The following is a 15,485-nucleotide window of genomic DNA, read 5'->3' on the forward strand; positions in this document are numbered from 1 at the left end:
TGTTTGAGTCTTTTGGGTTGATTGAGAACATAGTTGTTGATCAATAATAAAAATAATCCTCTAAAATACAACTTGCCTAATAATTCTGCACACAGTGTAGAGTCATTACACACAGAGGGATCTATTTCACGTGTTTATTTCTGTTAATGTTGATGATTATGGCTTACAGCCAATGAAAACACAAAAGTCATTATCTCAGTAAATTAGAATACTTTATAACAGCAGCTTGAAAAATGTTTTTAAAATCCGAAATGTTGTCCTACTGAAATGTATGTTCAGTAAATGCCCTCAATACTTGGTCGGCTCCTTTTGCATCAATTACTGCATCAATGCGGCAATGTGGCATGGAGGTGATCATCCTGTGGCCCTGCTGAGGTGTTATGGAAGCCCAGGTGGCTTTGATAGCAGCCTTCAGCTCATCTGCATTGTTGGGTCTGGGGTCTCTCATCTTCCTCTTGACAATACCCCATAGATTCTCTATAATAGATTCTCTATGGGGTTAAGGTCAGGCGAGTTTGCTGCCAATCAAGCACAGTGATCCTGTTGTGTGTAAACCAGGTATTGGTACTTTTGGCCGTGTGGACAGGGGCCAAGTCCTGCTGGAGAATGACATTTCCATCTCCAAAAAGCTTGTCGGCAGAGGGAAGCATGAAGTGCTCTAAAATGTCCTGGTAGACGGGTGCGCTGACTTTGGTCTTGATAAAACACAGTGGACCTCCACCAGCAGATGACATGGCTCCCCAAACCATCACTGATTGTGGAGACTTCACACTAGACCTCCAGCAGCTTGGATTGTGGCCTCTCCACTCTTCCTCCAGACTCTGGGACCTTGATTTCCGAATGAAATGCAAAATTTACTTTCGTCTGAAAACAACACCTTGGACACTGAGAACAGTCCAGGTCTTCTTCTCCTTGGCCCAGGTAAGATGCTTCTGGCGTTGTCTATTGGTCATGAGTGGCTTGACACAAGGAATGTGACACTTGTAGCCCATGTCCTGGATACGTCTGTGTGTGGTGGCTCTTGAAGCAATGACTCCAGCAGCAGTCCACTCCTTGTGAATCTCCCCCAAATTTTTGAATGGTCTTTTCTTAACAATCCTTTCAAGGCTGCGGTTATCCCGGTTGCTTGTGGACCTTTTTCTACCACACTTTTTCCTTCCACTCAACTTTCCGTTAACCCCTTAATGACCAGAGCATTTTCCATTTTTGCGTTTTCGTTTTTTGCTCCGCTTGTTCCCAGAGCCATATTTTTTTTTATTTTTGGGTCAATATTGCCATGTGAGGGCTTTTTTTTTTGCGGAACAAGTTGTACATTTGAACGCCATCACTGGTTTTACCATATCATGTACTGGAAAACGGGGAAAAAAATTCCAAGTGCGGTAAAAATGCAATACCATAGATGTTGTTGTTTTTTTTTTTTTTTACCACGTTCACTGAATGCTAAAACTGACCTGCCATTATTATTCTCCAGGTCATTATGAGTTCATAGATGCCAAACATGTATAGGTTCTTTTTTATTTAAGTGGTTAAAAAAAAAAAAAAAAAAAAGTCGCCATTTTCCGAGACCTGTAGCGCCTCCATTTTTTGGGATCTAGGGCCAGGTGAGGGCTTTTTTTTGCGCGCCGGGCTGACGTTTTTATTGATACCATTTTGGGGCAGATGTGATGTTTTAATCGCCTGTTATTGCATTTTATTGCAATGTTGCGGCGACCAAAAAAACGTAATTCTGACGTTTAGAATTTTTTTTTCGTTACGCCGTTTACCGATCGGATTAATTCTTTTTTTTTAAATTAATAGATCGGGTGATTCTGAACGTGGCGATACCGAATATTTGTACATGGTTTTTTTTTTATTGTTTATTTTGAATGGGGCGAAAGGGGGGTGATTTAAACTTTTTATATTTTTTTTATTTTTTAAAACATTTTTTTTTACACTTTCTGCATGCTTCAATAATATCCATGGAAGGCTAGAAGCAGCACTTGCCTGATCGTTTCTGTTACACACAGGCCATGAGCAGATCACCTCTGTGTAGCAGAAATGCTCACTTACTATGAGCGCCGACCACTGGGCGGCGCTCATAGCAGTCTAGACATGACAACCACAGGGGTCTACTGCAGACCCCGGGTTGTCATGCCTACTCATCGGTGACCCACGATCACATGATGGGGTCACCGATGGGCGGAGTCAGTGACGCGCTTCCTGGAAGCGTGAGTTAAATGCCGCTGTCAGAGATTGACAGTGGCATTTAACTGGTTAACAGCCGTTGGTGGATCGCGATTCTACCCGCGGCTGTTGCGGGCATATGTCAGCTGTATAAATCAGCTGACGTGCCCGGTTCAGTGCGGGCTCAGCGCCGGAGCCCGCGCTGAACCGGGGGTACCGACGTGGTGCGTACTAATATGTACCACGTTGGTAAGGGGTTAATACTCTTGGATACAGCACTCTGTGAACAGCCAGCTTCTTTAGCAAAGACCTTTTGTGGCTTACCCTCCTTGTGGAGAGTGTGTCAATGACTGCCTTCTGGACATCTGTCAGGTCAGCAGTCTTTCCCATGATTGTGGAGCCTACTGAAACAGACTAAGGGACTTTTTTAAACGCTTAGGAAGCCTTTGTAGGTGTTTTTTGTTAATCATTTTAATTTACTGAGATAATGACTTTTGTGTTTTCATTGGCTGTAAGCTATAATCATCAACATTAACAGAAATAAACACTTGAAATAGATCACTCTGTGTGTAATGACTCTATATAACAAAAAGTGAAACTCATATATTGAAGAACTGAAATAAATTAACTTTTTGATGATATTCTAATTTAGTGAGAAGCACTTGTATGTCATATAGACCTATCCATATATGTATGGCTTAAAAATAATTGAACTTTGCAAAATAAAAAAAAAAAGTGGTTGGACTCTCGACTTTCTGAGACCTATTTTATTTTCCCATCGTCGGGGCTGGGGTCTATTGTACTTAGTTTCTTTTCAATGCATTTTTTGTGAGAGTTGAAGTGAGAAAAAAACAGCAAAGCACAGATTTCCACTGGTCTAATGTCCATTCCTTGTGTTCTTTAGCCCAAACAAGTCTCTTCTGCTTGTTGCCTGTCCTTAGCAGTGGTTTCCTAGCAGCTATTTTACCATGAAGGCCTGCTGCACAAAGTCTCCTTTTAACAGTTGTTGTAGAGATGTGTCTGCTGCTAGAACTCTGTGTGTCATTGACCTGGTCTCTAATCTGAGCTGCTGTTAACCTGCGATTTCTGAGGCTGGTGACTCGGATAAACTTATCCTCAGAAGCAGGGGTGACTCTTGGTCTTCCTTTCCTGGGGCGGTCCTCATGGGAGCCAGTTTCTTTGTAGCGCTTGATGGTTTTTGCAACTGCACTTGGGGACACTTTCAAAGTTTGCCCAATTTTTCGGACTGACTGACCTTCATTTCTTAAAGTAATGATGGCCGCTCGTTTTTCTTTGCTTAGCTGCTTTTTTTCTTGCCATAATACAAATTCTAACAGTGTATTCAGTAGGACTATCAGCTGTGTATCCACCAGACTTCTGCACAACACAACTGATGATCCCAACCCCATTTATAAGGCAAGAAATCCCACTTATTAAACCTGACAGGGCACACCTGTGAAGTGAAAACCATTTCCAGTGACTACCTCTTGAAGCTCATCAAGAGAATGCCAAGAGTGTGCAAAGCAGTCATCAAAGCAAAAGGTGGCTATTTTGAAGAACCTAGAATATAAGACATATTTTCAGTTGTTTCACACTTTTTTGTTAAGTATATAATTCCACATGTGTTAATTCATAGTTTTGATGCCTTCAGTGTGAATGTACAATTTTCATAGTCATGAAAATACAGAAAAATCTTTAAATGAGAAGGTGTGTCCAAACTTTTGGTCGGTACTGTATATATAATATGTGAAGGGCTGTTTTTGTAAGTTTGCCCACTGACAAAGACATGAACAATCTATAATTTTAAGGGTAGGTTAATTTTAACATTTGGAGATAGAATATCCCAAAAAAGACTCAAGAAAATCACATTGTATAAATTAGATGCATTTTTTTGTATTTTGCAGTGAGAAATAAGTATTTGATCACTGTGGCAAAACCCTTGTTGGCAGGCACAGCAGTCAGACGTTTTTTGTAGTTGATGATGAGGGTTGTGCACATGTCAGGAGGAATTTTGGTCCACTCCTCTTTGCAGATCATCTCTAAATCATTCAGATTTTGAGGCTGTCGCTTGACAACTCGGAGCTTCAACTCCCTCCATAAGTTTTCTATGGGATTAAGATCTGGAGACTGGCTAGGCCACTCCATGACCTTACTGTGCTTCTTTTTGAGCCACTCTTTTGTTACCTTGGCTGTAGATTTTGGGTCATTCTCTTGCTGGAAGACCCAGCCACGACCCATTTTTAATGTTCTGGCGGAGGGAAGGAGGTTGTCACTCAGGATTTTACGGTACATGGCTCCATCCATTCTCCCATTGATGTGGTGAAGTAGTCCTGTGCCCTTAGCAGATAAACACCCCCAAAACATAATGTTTCCACCTACATGCTGGACAGTGGGGACGGTGTTCTTTGGGTCATAGGCAGCATTTCTCTTCCTCCAAACACTTTGAGTTGAGCCCAGTTTTTGTCTCATCTGACCACAGCACCTTCTCCCAATATCTCACAGAATCATCCAGGTGTTCATTGGCAAACTTCAGACGGGTCTGCACATGTGTCTTCTTGAGCAGGGGGACCTTGCAGACACAGCAGGATTTTAAACCTTTAAGGCATAATGTGTTATCAATGGTTTTCTTGGTGACTGTGATCCCAGCTGCCTTGAGTTCATTAACCAGTTCCCCCCCGTGTAGTTTTAGGCTGATCTTGCATCCTCCTCATGATCAAGGATACCCCACAAGGTGAGATTTTGCATGGAGCCCCAGATCGATGTTGATTGACAAACATTTTGTATTTCTTCCATTTTCTTACTATTTCTCCAACAGTTGTCTCCTTCTCACCCAGCGTCTTACTTATGGTTTTGTAGCCCATTCCAGCTTTGTGCAGGTCTATGATCTTGTCAGTGACATCCTTAGAAAGCTCTTTGGTCTTGCCCATGTTGTAGAGGTTAGAGTCTGACTGATTAATGGAGTCTGTGGACAGGAGTCTTTTATCCAGGTGACTATGTAAGACCGCTGTCTTTAATGCAGGTAATGAGTTGATTAAGAGGGTCTAACTGGTCTGTAGGAGCCAGAACTCAAACTGGTTTGTAGGGGATCAAATACTTATTTCTCACTGCAAAATGCAAATAAATGTATCTAATTTATACAATGTGATTTTCTTGATTTTTTTTTTTTTGGGGATATTCTATCTCTCAATGTCAAAATTAACCTACCCTTAACATTATAGACTGTTCATGTCTTTGTCTTTGCAAACTAACAAAAACAGCAAGGGATCAAATAATTATTTCCTTCACTGTATAATATACACAATTTTTGAGCCCAATTGAATAAAGCGAAAAGGCCACATTAATTGTAATGGGTCCATGATTTTTCTGTAAAATTCTTGCCCAAAAATGTGATATGTGAAAGAGCCCTTACCGAGCTCTACCGTCCATATACTGGTATGGCATATGGACCATTAGTAAAGAGGGTAACATTTGGCTCAACATTTTGAATCCTTAACATTATTCTTTATACGACACAGTAAAGAGAACCTGGCACCTACCTTATAAAGAAAAACAAAATTTACCTGTACATATAGGATTCATCTGCAGGAAAAAAGCATTGAAATCTTGCGAAGGCTCGCTTATTGGAGCAGCGGGTAAAGGGAGAAAATGAAGTTATATCCTCCCTGCAGCCGCTTGCTTCCAGCCATCAGGGCGGTGCAGGGAGCAGATACAGTCACTGCTTACTATACGGTGAACGCGGTGTGCAGTGTTTGTGTGCGCAGCGCAAGCTGTCAAAGAGCCTGGAAGCCATTACAGCGCCCTCGTGGTAAAGTGAGCAGTGACTATAACCGCCCCAATGACTATAATAAGACAGGTGCAGGGAGGATATAACTTTTTCTCCCTGCAGCTTCTGCTTTTGGAATAGAAATGTAACATTTGGATATTTTGTTTTGTTTTTTTTCCTGTAGTTTGTGATTTTTCACCTCTTGTATTTTCAGTCCTTGTTCCCACCTTCACTTCTCGATAAAACACCCGCATACATTGTCCTGGGAGTATTACAACATGTTCCAGTGTAAATCTCACCTGGTGATGCGGCTGATTGAGAATCGCATCAGTATGGAGTTCATGCTGCAGGTAAGTGGCCGCAGACACAGAAGACTTTGCCTGCCATATTCATTATTCGCTCCGCCAAGTAGTAACATGTATTTTCGATTCTGAGACGTCACATTCTCGGAGCTGTAACTTTTGCTGTTCTGTGATGTCACGCACCCCCTCAGTTCGTTAGTGATGTAATCATTGAAAGTCAGGAGGTAAAGCTGCCAGGACTGTAGCGTTCTCCGATGCTGCGCATGGCCAGCGGGTGCCAATCAGCCAATAGAGGATCTGTTGTCAGATTTCACAATACGGAGTGCATTCATTATCTTGGTCCTGATGAGGTTGTTGTGGTTACTTTGGAAACCTTTGTCAGAATGGCGTTATTGCCCAGATATTAAAAGGAGCATTTTAGGAGTCGAGCTAGTGTAACACACCTCACGAGTCCAAATGTATTCAATCTCCACCCAACCTCACTGACAGTAGCTCAAGATCTCAGCAGTGGTGAGGAGGGACACTGAGGAGCTGTTAATCAGGCTAAGTGACAGGAGGTTCAGCCGCAACAGGGAGGAGGGAGGCAATCAGACAAAGAAAGCAAATATTGTTAAACTTTCATGAAGGATTATACAGCCATTCTGACATTAATTTTAAAGAACACCATTGTCATAGAAAATATTAATAATCTCTCTCTCCCTCCAAACCCATCTTCCCCCCTCCCCTATACCATTTGTCAAAGGAGAAGAGCTAGCAATCTAAACAAGCTGCTTCTATGCAAATGGCAGTTCACACTAGTGGCAAACTCAATTATCCTGGCTAATTACCATTCAGAATTGAGCTCCTGGTAAAAAAGATATTTGTGAAGAATAGATACCTTTGAACGTAAGGACCGAAGACTGAAGGAGTTGTGTATCTGATTAAGTGGTAATGAGTATGCCACCTGAGAGAGAGAGTCAACATTTCATTAAGGTTTCAAAGGGAATCTGTCTCACTCCTTACAATAGTCGGGACGTTCCCAGCTGCACATGAGGCAGATGCTTAGACACCAAAATGAAATATGGAATATCGGAAGTTATATAATTTCGATTGTGATGGGACACATTTTTAGCAGCGGTGTTAACTAATGAACAGTATGCATATTTTTCCGTGTCTGTGAGCCCCGCCGGTGAGCTGTAGCGCAAGAGGGCAAACATAACGGTCAGCAGTCATGTCGTGTTTTGTCTCTAAAGAAAGGTAAAATCGCAATAAAAAATATGGCATTACTTGCTAACTTCTGCAATCATCGAGCGAGGAAATTATCACCGAAATTAGAGATAAATTTCTCTAATGTATACAGTGTGATTTTCTTGATTTTTTTGGATATTCTATCTCTCAATATTAAAATTAATCTACCCTTAAAATTATAGACTGCTCATGTCTTTGTCAGTGGGCAAACTTACAAAAACAGCAAGGGATCAAATACTTATTTCCTTCACTGTATATGCTGTATTGTTTTGTCCCCCTTTTGGAAAATCTTTTGTATATTTTTCCTAAACATTCCCCCCATTTGGATTAAATATAAAATTTAATAGTTCTGTTTCTTTTGCTCTGTAATGGTTCCTTCCCCGAAGCCACACGCTACCGATAAGGCGTCCAATCAGCCAGAACTGATTGGTGGTGGCAGCGAATAATCTTCTTGGGTTATCGCGAAGCTAACAGTGATCGTGCGTGTATACATATATTACATGTGTTGGAAGGAGGTGTGTACGCCAGGCACTCACTGTTTTCTTTCCAATAACTAATAAGTGAGAGCAGCCTGCGGGCGTCCTGTATTGATCGTCGGCCAATCGTGCAGTTGTACGGACGATAGGGGGCAGCAGAGAGCTTTTCGCTCCGGAGATCACAGTGGGTTGTCTCTGTAAGTAATCTGGATCGTGTGCGAATACCTGACAACTATTTTCATCAGCTCTAAGAAATGTGTTTATGAATTTTTGCAGCTTATATTGTAAATGTACAGCAACGAACAATAAGCGCAGGCTGGGAATTGATGAAATCCACCCCCTAGCATATGCCCCCGATGTCAGATTTACAGAAATTGGTGTTTGAATTGAAATGACAGTGTGGGGGTGGGGACCGATGGCTGAATATATGGGAACGAGACTCCAGCGCCTTTTCTTAAAAATGAAAGGTTCAGGTTTTCAGTCTCTGGATGTAAACATGGCTGTTTCTATTCTTTGACAGCAAGTAAAGTTCAAAAACAAAGTTAGAAAACTTGACATTATGTTAAAAGGAGCCTTTAAATATTTGTTTTGTGGGTCAAGCATTTGAATGTTTTGGGGGTTTTAGGGGAAAAGGCTTTTTTAAGATATTTATTTTTTATAAAGTATTTGTCAGCTGTTTTATAGGGTTTAATGATAAACGTGTTAATATTTATGACCACCGTCTATCACTAGAATAAGAAGCTCCTTTCTTAGTTTATGGGATTGCGATGGGACCTCCATTCCTAGTAGTCGTTCATCACACACTTCTCACCCATCTCTGTGACCACCACCGATCCCTAGACCAGAGAAGTGTCCATTCATAGTCTGTGGCACTGCGATGGGACCCCCAGCAGTGATACATTTGTCTTCTCTCCTGTGATGATACATGTACTGTGCGGGCTTGATGTCACCCCCATTACTGTCCACCTGTCTCTGCTGTTTTCCATTTGATGTGTTTGGTTTTCGAGGAGCCTTTGATCCCGTCTTTAATATGTTATGGTTTGCACTTTTTGTAATTCTCAGCATCGCCCACTCAGGATTAACAGCAGAATATGTCACTCGCAGCCAAGAAGAACACTTGTCTTTCTTGTTAAGCGTTTGATCGACGCACAAGCAATCGAGTGTTGTAGTAGACGGGGCCGACATTAGAGCAGCCGCTAATAACGGGATGATTTACCTCCGCTCCCTGCTCCGATTACAGCCTCCTATCTAGATTCATCCAAAATAAATGTAATATAGTATTGACTCTGGCCCGGCATGTCGGAGAGTCGACGAGCTCCCGGGGCTGATGATAGCACATCGACAGAGAAACATGTAGGATCATAGACCAGACGTGTGCGAAGTTTTACTCTTGCTTTGCTTGTCCCATTTCGAGGGCGCCGAGGAGCCGTATTTTTTTTTTTTTAGTGGTGGCTATAACATAATTTTCATTTTTTCTTCCCATTTTTTGGCCAGCACATATCGTTGGAGAATTTGTGACTTAAAGATGAGAGGTGCTATTGACAAGGCATCTTCTCACCTCCTGATATTGTGCTTTGCCGCCGGGTATCCTAATCTGATTTATAAAATAAGACCTGGATTGCCCTTTACAGTTGTGCCTCTCGCCTCCCGATGTGGACGTGGATAGCCCCTTTTAATGTGTCAGAAAATAACCTATTGTATGATGGGGTTTTCCAGACTCTTTAAAAAGATTTTTACAGTGAGTATTCATCTGGATAAAAGAAGTTATATTCTCTCTGGGAATCTGCTCCAGTCTCCGCCGGACCACAAGTGATGACGTCCTGACCACCAGCCTAACCGCTGTGGCAACTTATTGGTGAAAGGGTAATGCTCACTGGAAACTAATGCAAAGCATATCAAGAAATCATAGCCAAGCAGCACGTTGGTCGGATCTATTGCTCTGAGGCTCCGCATGGGCTCTGCTATCCGTATTGTTTGCCATCATTCAAGCTCGGTGCATTGTTCAACCCACTTTTATAAATTATGGCTACTTCTTCGTTTTCCCAGAGTCAGCGCTCTCTGAAGATAAACTTCCGTTACGTGCACACTGGCCCTGTGCAGGAAGACACAACACTCTCTCCTCGCTGCTGACATTGCTCGCTACACATCTATACCCAAGTAATGACCGCAGAGAGGAGAGAGTGATGTGCGTGGACTAAAGTGATGGCACATGAGCAAAGCGAATGCAGGGTGATTTTTTTGTGCTCTGGCACTGAAGTGATGGCAGAGGAGTTGAGCAATGTCAGCAGCAAGGAGAGAATGATGTGTGCAAGGGACGTTGCACACATAATGGGAGATTGTGCACAAACTACTAGCAAAACTGTGACAGGGAGAAGAGCAAACTTTGAAGATGTCGGCAGTCCAGGGATTGTCCATCATGTCCTGGTGTTGGGACTGCAGCTGCTGAACCCAGCGATTGTCAGCGAGTAAACGCCTTACTGGACTAGTCCTGGCTCATTAGAATAGAGCGAGGTGATGTACAGAAGTTGATTTTGCTGAAATATATGCATTAGCGTAAAGAAAAAAAAAATCATAATCCTACAATACCTGAATGAAAGGCATGGGGGCAGTTTAGGAGCATCAGGGGTCTGAAAGTATGTGATTGATCGAGTGTGGGATTGACAAGGCTATGGTTAGGTGGATTCAGAACTGGCTCAGTGATCGTACTCAGAGTAGTAATAAATGGTTTCACATCCAATTGTTAGTGTTTCATCAAGTGCGGTACCACAAGGCTCTGTCCTGGCCCCAGTGTTGTTCGACATTTTTATAAATGATCTAGATAAGGGAACTGAAGGTAAACTAATCAAATTTGCAGACGATGCAAAGCTAGGAGGGAAAGCTAACACTAGAGAAGACAGAGAACGGATTCAGAAGGATCTAAATAAGCTAGAACAATGGCCAGCGACTAATAGAATGGTATTTAACAGGGAGAAATGCAAGATCATACATCTAGGCAAGAAAAATGAAAATTACATCTACATAATGGGAGGAATAGAACTAAGCAACAGCACGTGTGACAAGACTTGGGTATACTAATTTATCACAGACTGCACATGAGTCTACAGTGTGATGCAGCAGCAAAAAAGGCAAACACCGTTCTGGGATGTATTAACAGAAGCATAGAGTCTAGATCACGTGAAGTAATTATCCCCCTCTACTCCTCCTTGGGCAGACCTCATCTGGAATACCGTGTTCAGTTTATGGGCACCACATTTTATAAAAAGACATAAAAAAACTGGAGCAAGTTCAGAGAAGAGCGACCAGGATGGTGAGCAGACTGCAAACTATGTCCTACGAGGAACAGTTAAAGGATCTGGGAATGTTTAGCTTGCAAAAAAGAAGCCTAAGAGGAGACTTAATAGCTGTCTATAAGTATCTGAAGGGCTGTCACAGTCTAGAGGGATCATCCCCTAGAAGCAATGGGATGAAACTAAATGGGAGGAGACACAGATTAGATATTAGAAAAAACTTTTTGACAGTAAGGGTGATTAATGAGTGGAACAGGCTGCCACGAGAGGTGGTGAGTTCCCCTTCAATGGACGTCTTCAAACAGAGGCTGGACAGACATCTGTCTGAGATGATCTAGTGAATCCTGCTTTGAGCAGGGGGTTGGACCAGATGACCCAGGAGGTCCCTTCCAACTCTACCATTCTATGATTCTATGATTCCTTATTCTCATGTACACATGGAAACACGAGAAGCAATGGGATGAAACTGAAAGGGAGAAGATACAGATTAGATATTAGAAAAAACTTTTTGACAGTGATGGTGATCAATGAGTGGAAGAGGCGGCCACGAGAGGTGGTGAGTTCTCCTTCCATAGAAGTCTTCAATCGTAGTTTTGTTTTTTTTGTGATCCCTGGATAATCTACGTTGAACATGGATAGTGGAGTATTGTGTGGCTGGATGGAATGACTATATACAGTATATATACACAAGCTCCGTGTATTCTGCCAGTAATAGATGCGTAGTAATAAATCGGCACAGTGCAGCCGCGCTCCGGACTGGCTTCTCCTGAGCGCTGACATGAAAGGATCATCTTCCCCGGTCATAGTCCTTCTGGTACACTGCTCCATTTCACATGTGATAATGTTTTTCTGTCTCTCGCTGGCACCACTGCCTGGTTCTGTCTTATGTTCCTTACTGGTAAACCTTCTTGTAATTATTCATTTTTTTTTTTTTTTTTTATTTCTCCCCCTCTAGGTTTTCAACAAGCTTTTAAGCCTGGCCAGCACCGCTTCATCTCAGAAGTTTCAGTCCCATATGTGGAGTCAGATGTTGGTTTCCACATCTGGGTTTTTGAAATCCATCTCCAACGTGTCTGGAAAAGACATCCAGCCGCTAATAAAGCAATGGGTGTATCCTTTATTACCGAATTTCAATAAGAGCACAGTGTGAAGGTGTAGTGATCAGGTCCTGGGGATGCAGTAGATGGTAGGAAATGAGGGCTGAAGATATAACAGCTATATATATATATATATATATATATATATATATATATATATATATATATATATATATATATATATATATATATATATATATATATATATATATATATATATATATATATATATATATACACTGCTAAAAAAAATAAAGGGAACACTCAAATAACCCATCCTAGATCTGAATGAATGAAATATTCTCATTGAATACTTTGTTCTATACAAAGTTGAATGTGCTGACAACAAAATCACACAAAAATCATCAATGGAAATCAAATTTATTAACCAATGGAGGCCTGGATTTGCAGTCACCCCCAAAATTAAAGTGGAAAAACACACTACAGGCTGATCCAACTTTGATGTAATGTCCTTAAAACAAGTCAAAATGAGGCTGAGTACAATCCCTCTATTAATCTATCTATTCCTCCATCTATCTATCCATCCATCCCTCCATCTATCTATCCCTCTATGACTTTATCTATCTATCTATCTATCTATTTAAATATAAGCAATATATGTGGGAGTGGGAGTCGGAGTCGTGGAGTCGGTGTAAAGGAAATTGAGGAGTCGGAGTCGCAGGTTTGGCTTACCGACTCCACAGCCCTGGTAGGAGGGCAACAACCCAGCAGCAGGACCGCTCCTCCGCCTTTGTGCAAGAAAGAACAGGAGGAGGACTACCAGAGCCTTGCAAAATGACCTCCAGCAGGCCACAAATGTGCATGTGTCTGCACAAACGGTTAGAAACTGACTCCATGAGGGTGGTAGGAGGGCCCGACGTCCACAGATGGGGGTTGTGCTCACAGCCCAACACCGTGCCGGATGCTTGGCATTTGCCACAGAACACCAGGATTGGCAAAGTCGCCACTGGCGCCCTGTGCTCTTCACAGATGAAAACAGGTTCACACGGAGCACATGTGACAGACGTGACAGAGTCTGGAGACGCCGTGGAGAGCGATCTGCTGCCTGCAACATCCTTCAGCATGACCGGTTTGGCAGTGGGTCAGTAATGGTGTGGGGTGGCATTTCTTTGGAGGGCCGCACAGCCCTCCATGTGCTCTCCAGAGGTAGCCTGACTGTCATTAGGTACCGAGATGAGATCCTCAGACCCCTTGTGAGACCATATGCTGGTGCGGTTGGCCCTGGGTTCCTCCTAATGCAGGACAATGCCAGACCTCATGTGGCTAGAGTGTGTCAGCAGTTCCTGCAAGATGAAGGCATTGAAGCTATAGACTGGCCCGCCCGTTCCCCAGACCTGAATCCGATTGAGCACATCTGGGACATCATGTCTCGCTCCATCCATCAACGTCACGTTGCACCACAGACTGTCCAGGAGTTGGCGGATGCTTTAGTCAAGGTCTGGGAGGAGATCCCACAGGAGACCATCCGCAACCTCATCAGGAGCATGCCCAGGCGTTGTAGGGAGGTCATACAGGCACGTGGAGGCCACACACAATACTGAGCCTCATTTTGACTTGTTTTAAGGACATTACATCAAAGTTGGATCAGCTTGTAGTGTGTTTTTCCACTTTAATTTTGGGGGTGACTACAAATCCAGGCCTCCATTGGTTAATAAATTTGATTTCCATTGATGATTTTTGTGTGATTTTGTTGTCAGCACATTCAACTTTGTACTGAACAAAGTATTCAATGAGAATATTTCATTCATTCAGATCTAGGATGTGTTATTTGAGTGTTCTCTTTATTTTTTTGAGGAGTGTATATTTTAGGAGTCGGTCCCTTTTATACCGACTCCGACTCCACCAAAATGAGCACCGACTCCACGACTCCCACTCCGACTCCACAGCCCTGCCTTCTACGGCCCCCTCCACGTCTCCTGGAGTACTGGCCTGTCTCCTGGTAGCGCCTCTGGACACTATGCTGACAGATACAGCAAACCCTCTTGCCACAGCTCGCATTGATGTGCCATCCTGGATGAGCTGCACTACCTGAGCAACTTCTGTGGTTTGTAGAGTCCATCTCATGCTACCACGAGTGTGAAAGCACAACCAACATTCAAAAGTGACCAAATCATCAGCCAGAAAGCATTGGTACTGAGATGTGGTCTGTGGTCCCCACCTGCAGAACCACTCCTTTATTGAGGGTGTCTTGATAATTGCCAATAATTTCCATCTATTGTCTATTCCATTTGCACAACAGCATGTGAAATTGATTGTCAATCAGTGTTGCTTCCTAAGTGGACAGTTTGATTTCACAGAAGTTTGATTTACTTGGAGTTATATTCTGTTGTTTGTGTTCCCTTTATTTTTTTGAGCAGTGTATATATATATATATATATATATATATATATGTATATGTATGTGCCCCCTCCACATTGCACCTGCAGAAGCTTTCATGACATCCCATTCTACATCCATAGATATTAATATAGAGCTGGTTCCCCATCTTCAGATATAACAGATATGCTTTTCTTGGAAGACTTTCTACAAGGTTTTGGAGGCGTCTGGGGGAATTTTTGCCCATTTATCAAGAAGAGCATTTGTGAGGTCAGACCCTGATGTTGGAGGAGAGGCCGGGCTCACAATCTCTGTTCTGTTACATCCCAAAGGTGTTGGATGGGATTGGGGTCCGGGTTCTGTGCAACTGGTCATGTTCTTCCACCAAACTCCCCCTCCATGTCTGTATGGACCTTGTGCACTGAGAACAGAAAATGGTCTTCTCCAAACTGTTCCCACTAGGTAGGAAACTACAATTGTCCAAAATGTCTTGTGCTGAAGCATTAAGATTTCCATTCTCTGGAAGTAAGGAGCCGAGGCCGACCCCTGAAAACAAGCCTATAGCGTTATCCTGACTGTAGAGAAAAGCTCAATATAGTCAGGCAGGAAACGTTCTCCAGGAATTCACCAAACCCAGACTCCTCCATCAGACGCCAGATAGAGAAGTGTGGTCAATCACTGCACAGAACATGTCTCCTCCAGAGTCCAGTGGCGGCGGCTTTACACCACTCCATCCGACGCTCTGCATCGTACTTGGTGATGTACGGCTGCATGCAGCTGCTCTGCCATGAAGCTTCCGGCGGGAGCTCAGTGTTTGTGCTGATGTTAGTAGC

At 42.8% G+C, this 15,485-nt stretch overlaps 1 protein-coding gene across 4 annotated transcripts in view; it reads left to right on the forward strand.

The window, feature by feature from the left end:
- Window positions 1-15,485, forward strand: part of TAF2 (TATA-box binding protein associated factor 2) — a 249,454-nt gene that overhangs the window by 153,275 nt on the left and 80,694 nt on the right. For all 4 annotated transcript variants that reach the window (XM_073679808.1, XM_073679810.1, XM_073679809.1 and 1 more), the window contains exons 11-12: window positions 6,141-6,276; window positions 12,174-12,328. In XM_073679808.1, coding sequence (XP_073535909.1) covers window positions 6,141-6,276; window positions 12,174-12,328 — 291 coding nt within the window. The remainder of the gene's footprint in view (window positions 1-6,140; window positions 6,277-12,173; window positions 12,329-15,485) is intronic.

This window comes from Phyllobates terribilis, unplaced genomic scaffold, assembly GCF_046119375.1.
Source record: "Phyllobates terribilis strain yellow unplaced genomic scaffold, ASM4611937v1 Scaffold_4__5_contigs__length_816908805, whole genome shotgun sequence".
NCBI lineage: Eukaryota > Metazoa > Chordata > Amphibia > Anura > Dendrobatidae > Phyllobates > Phyllobates terribilis.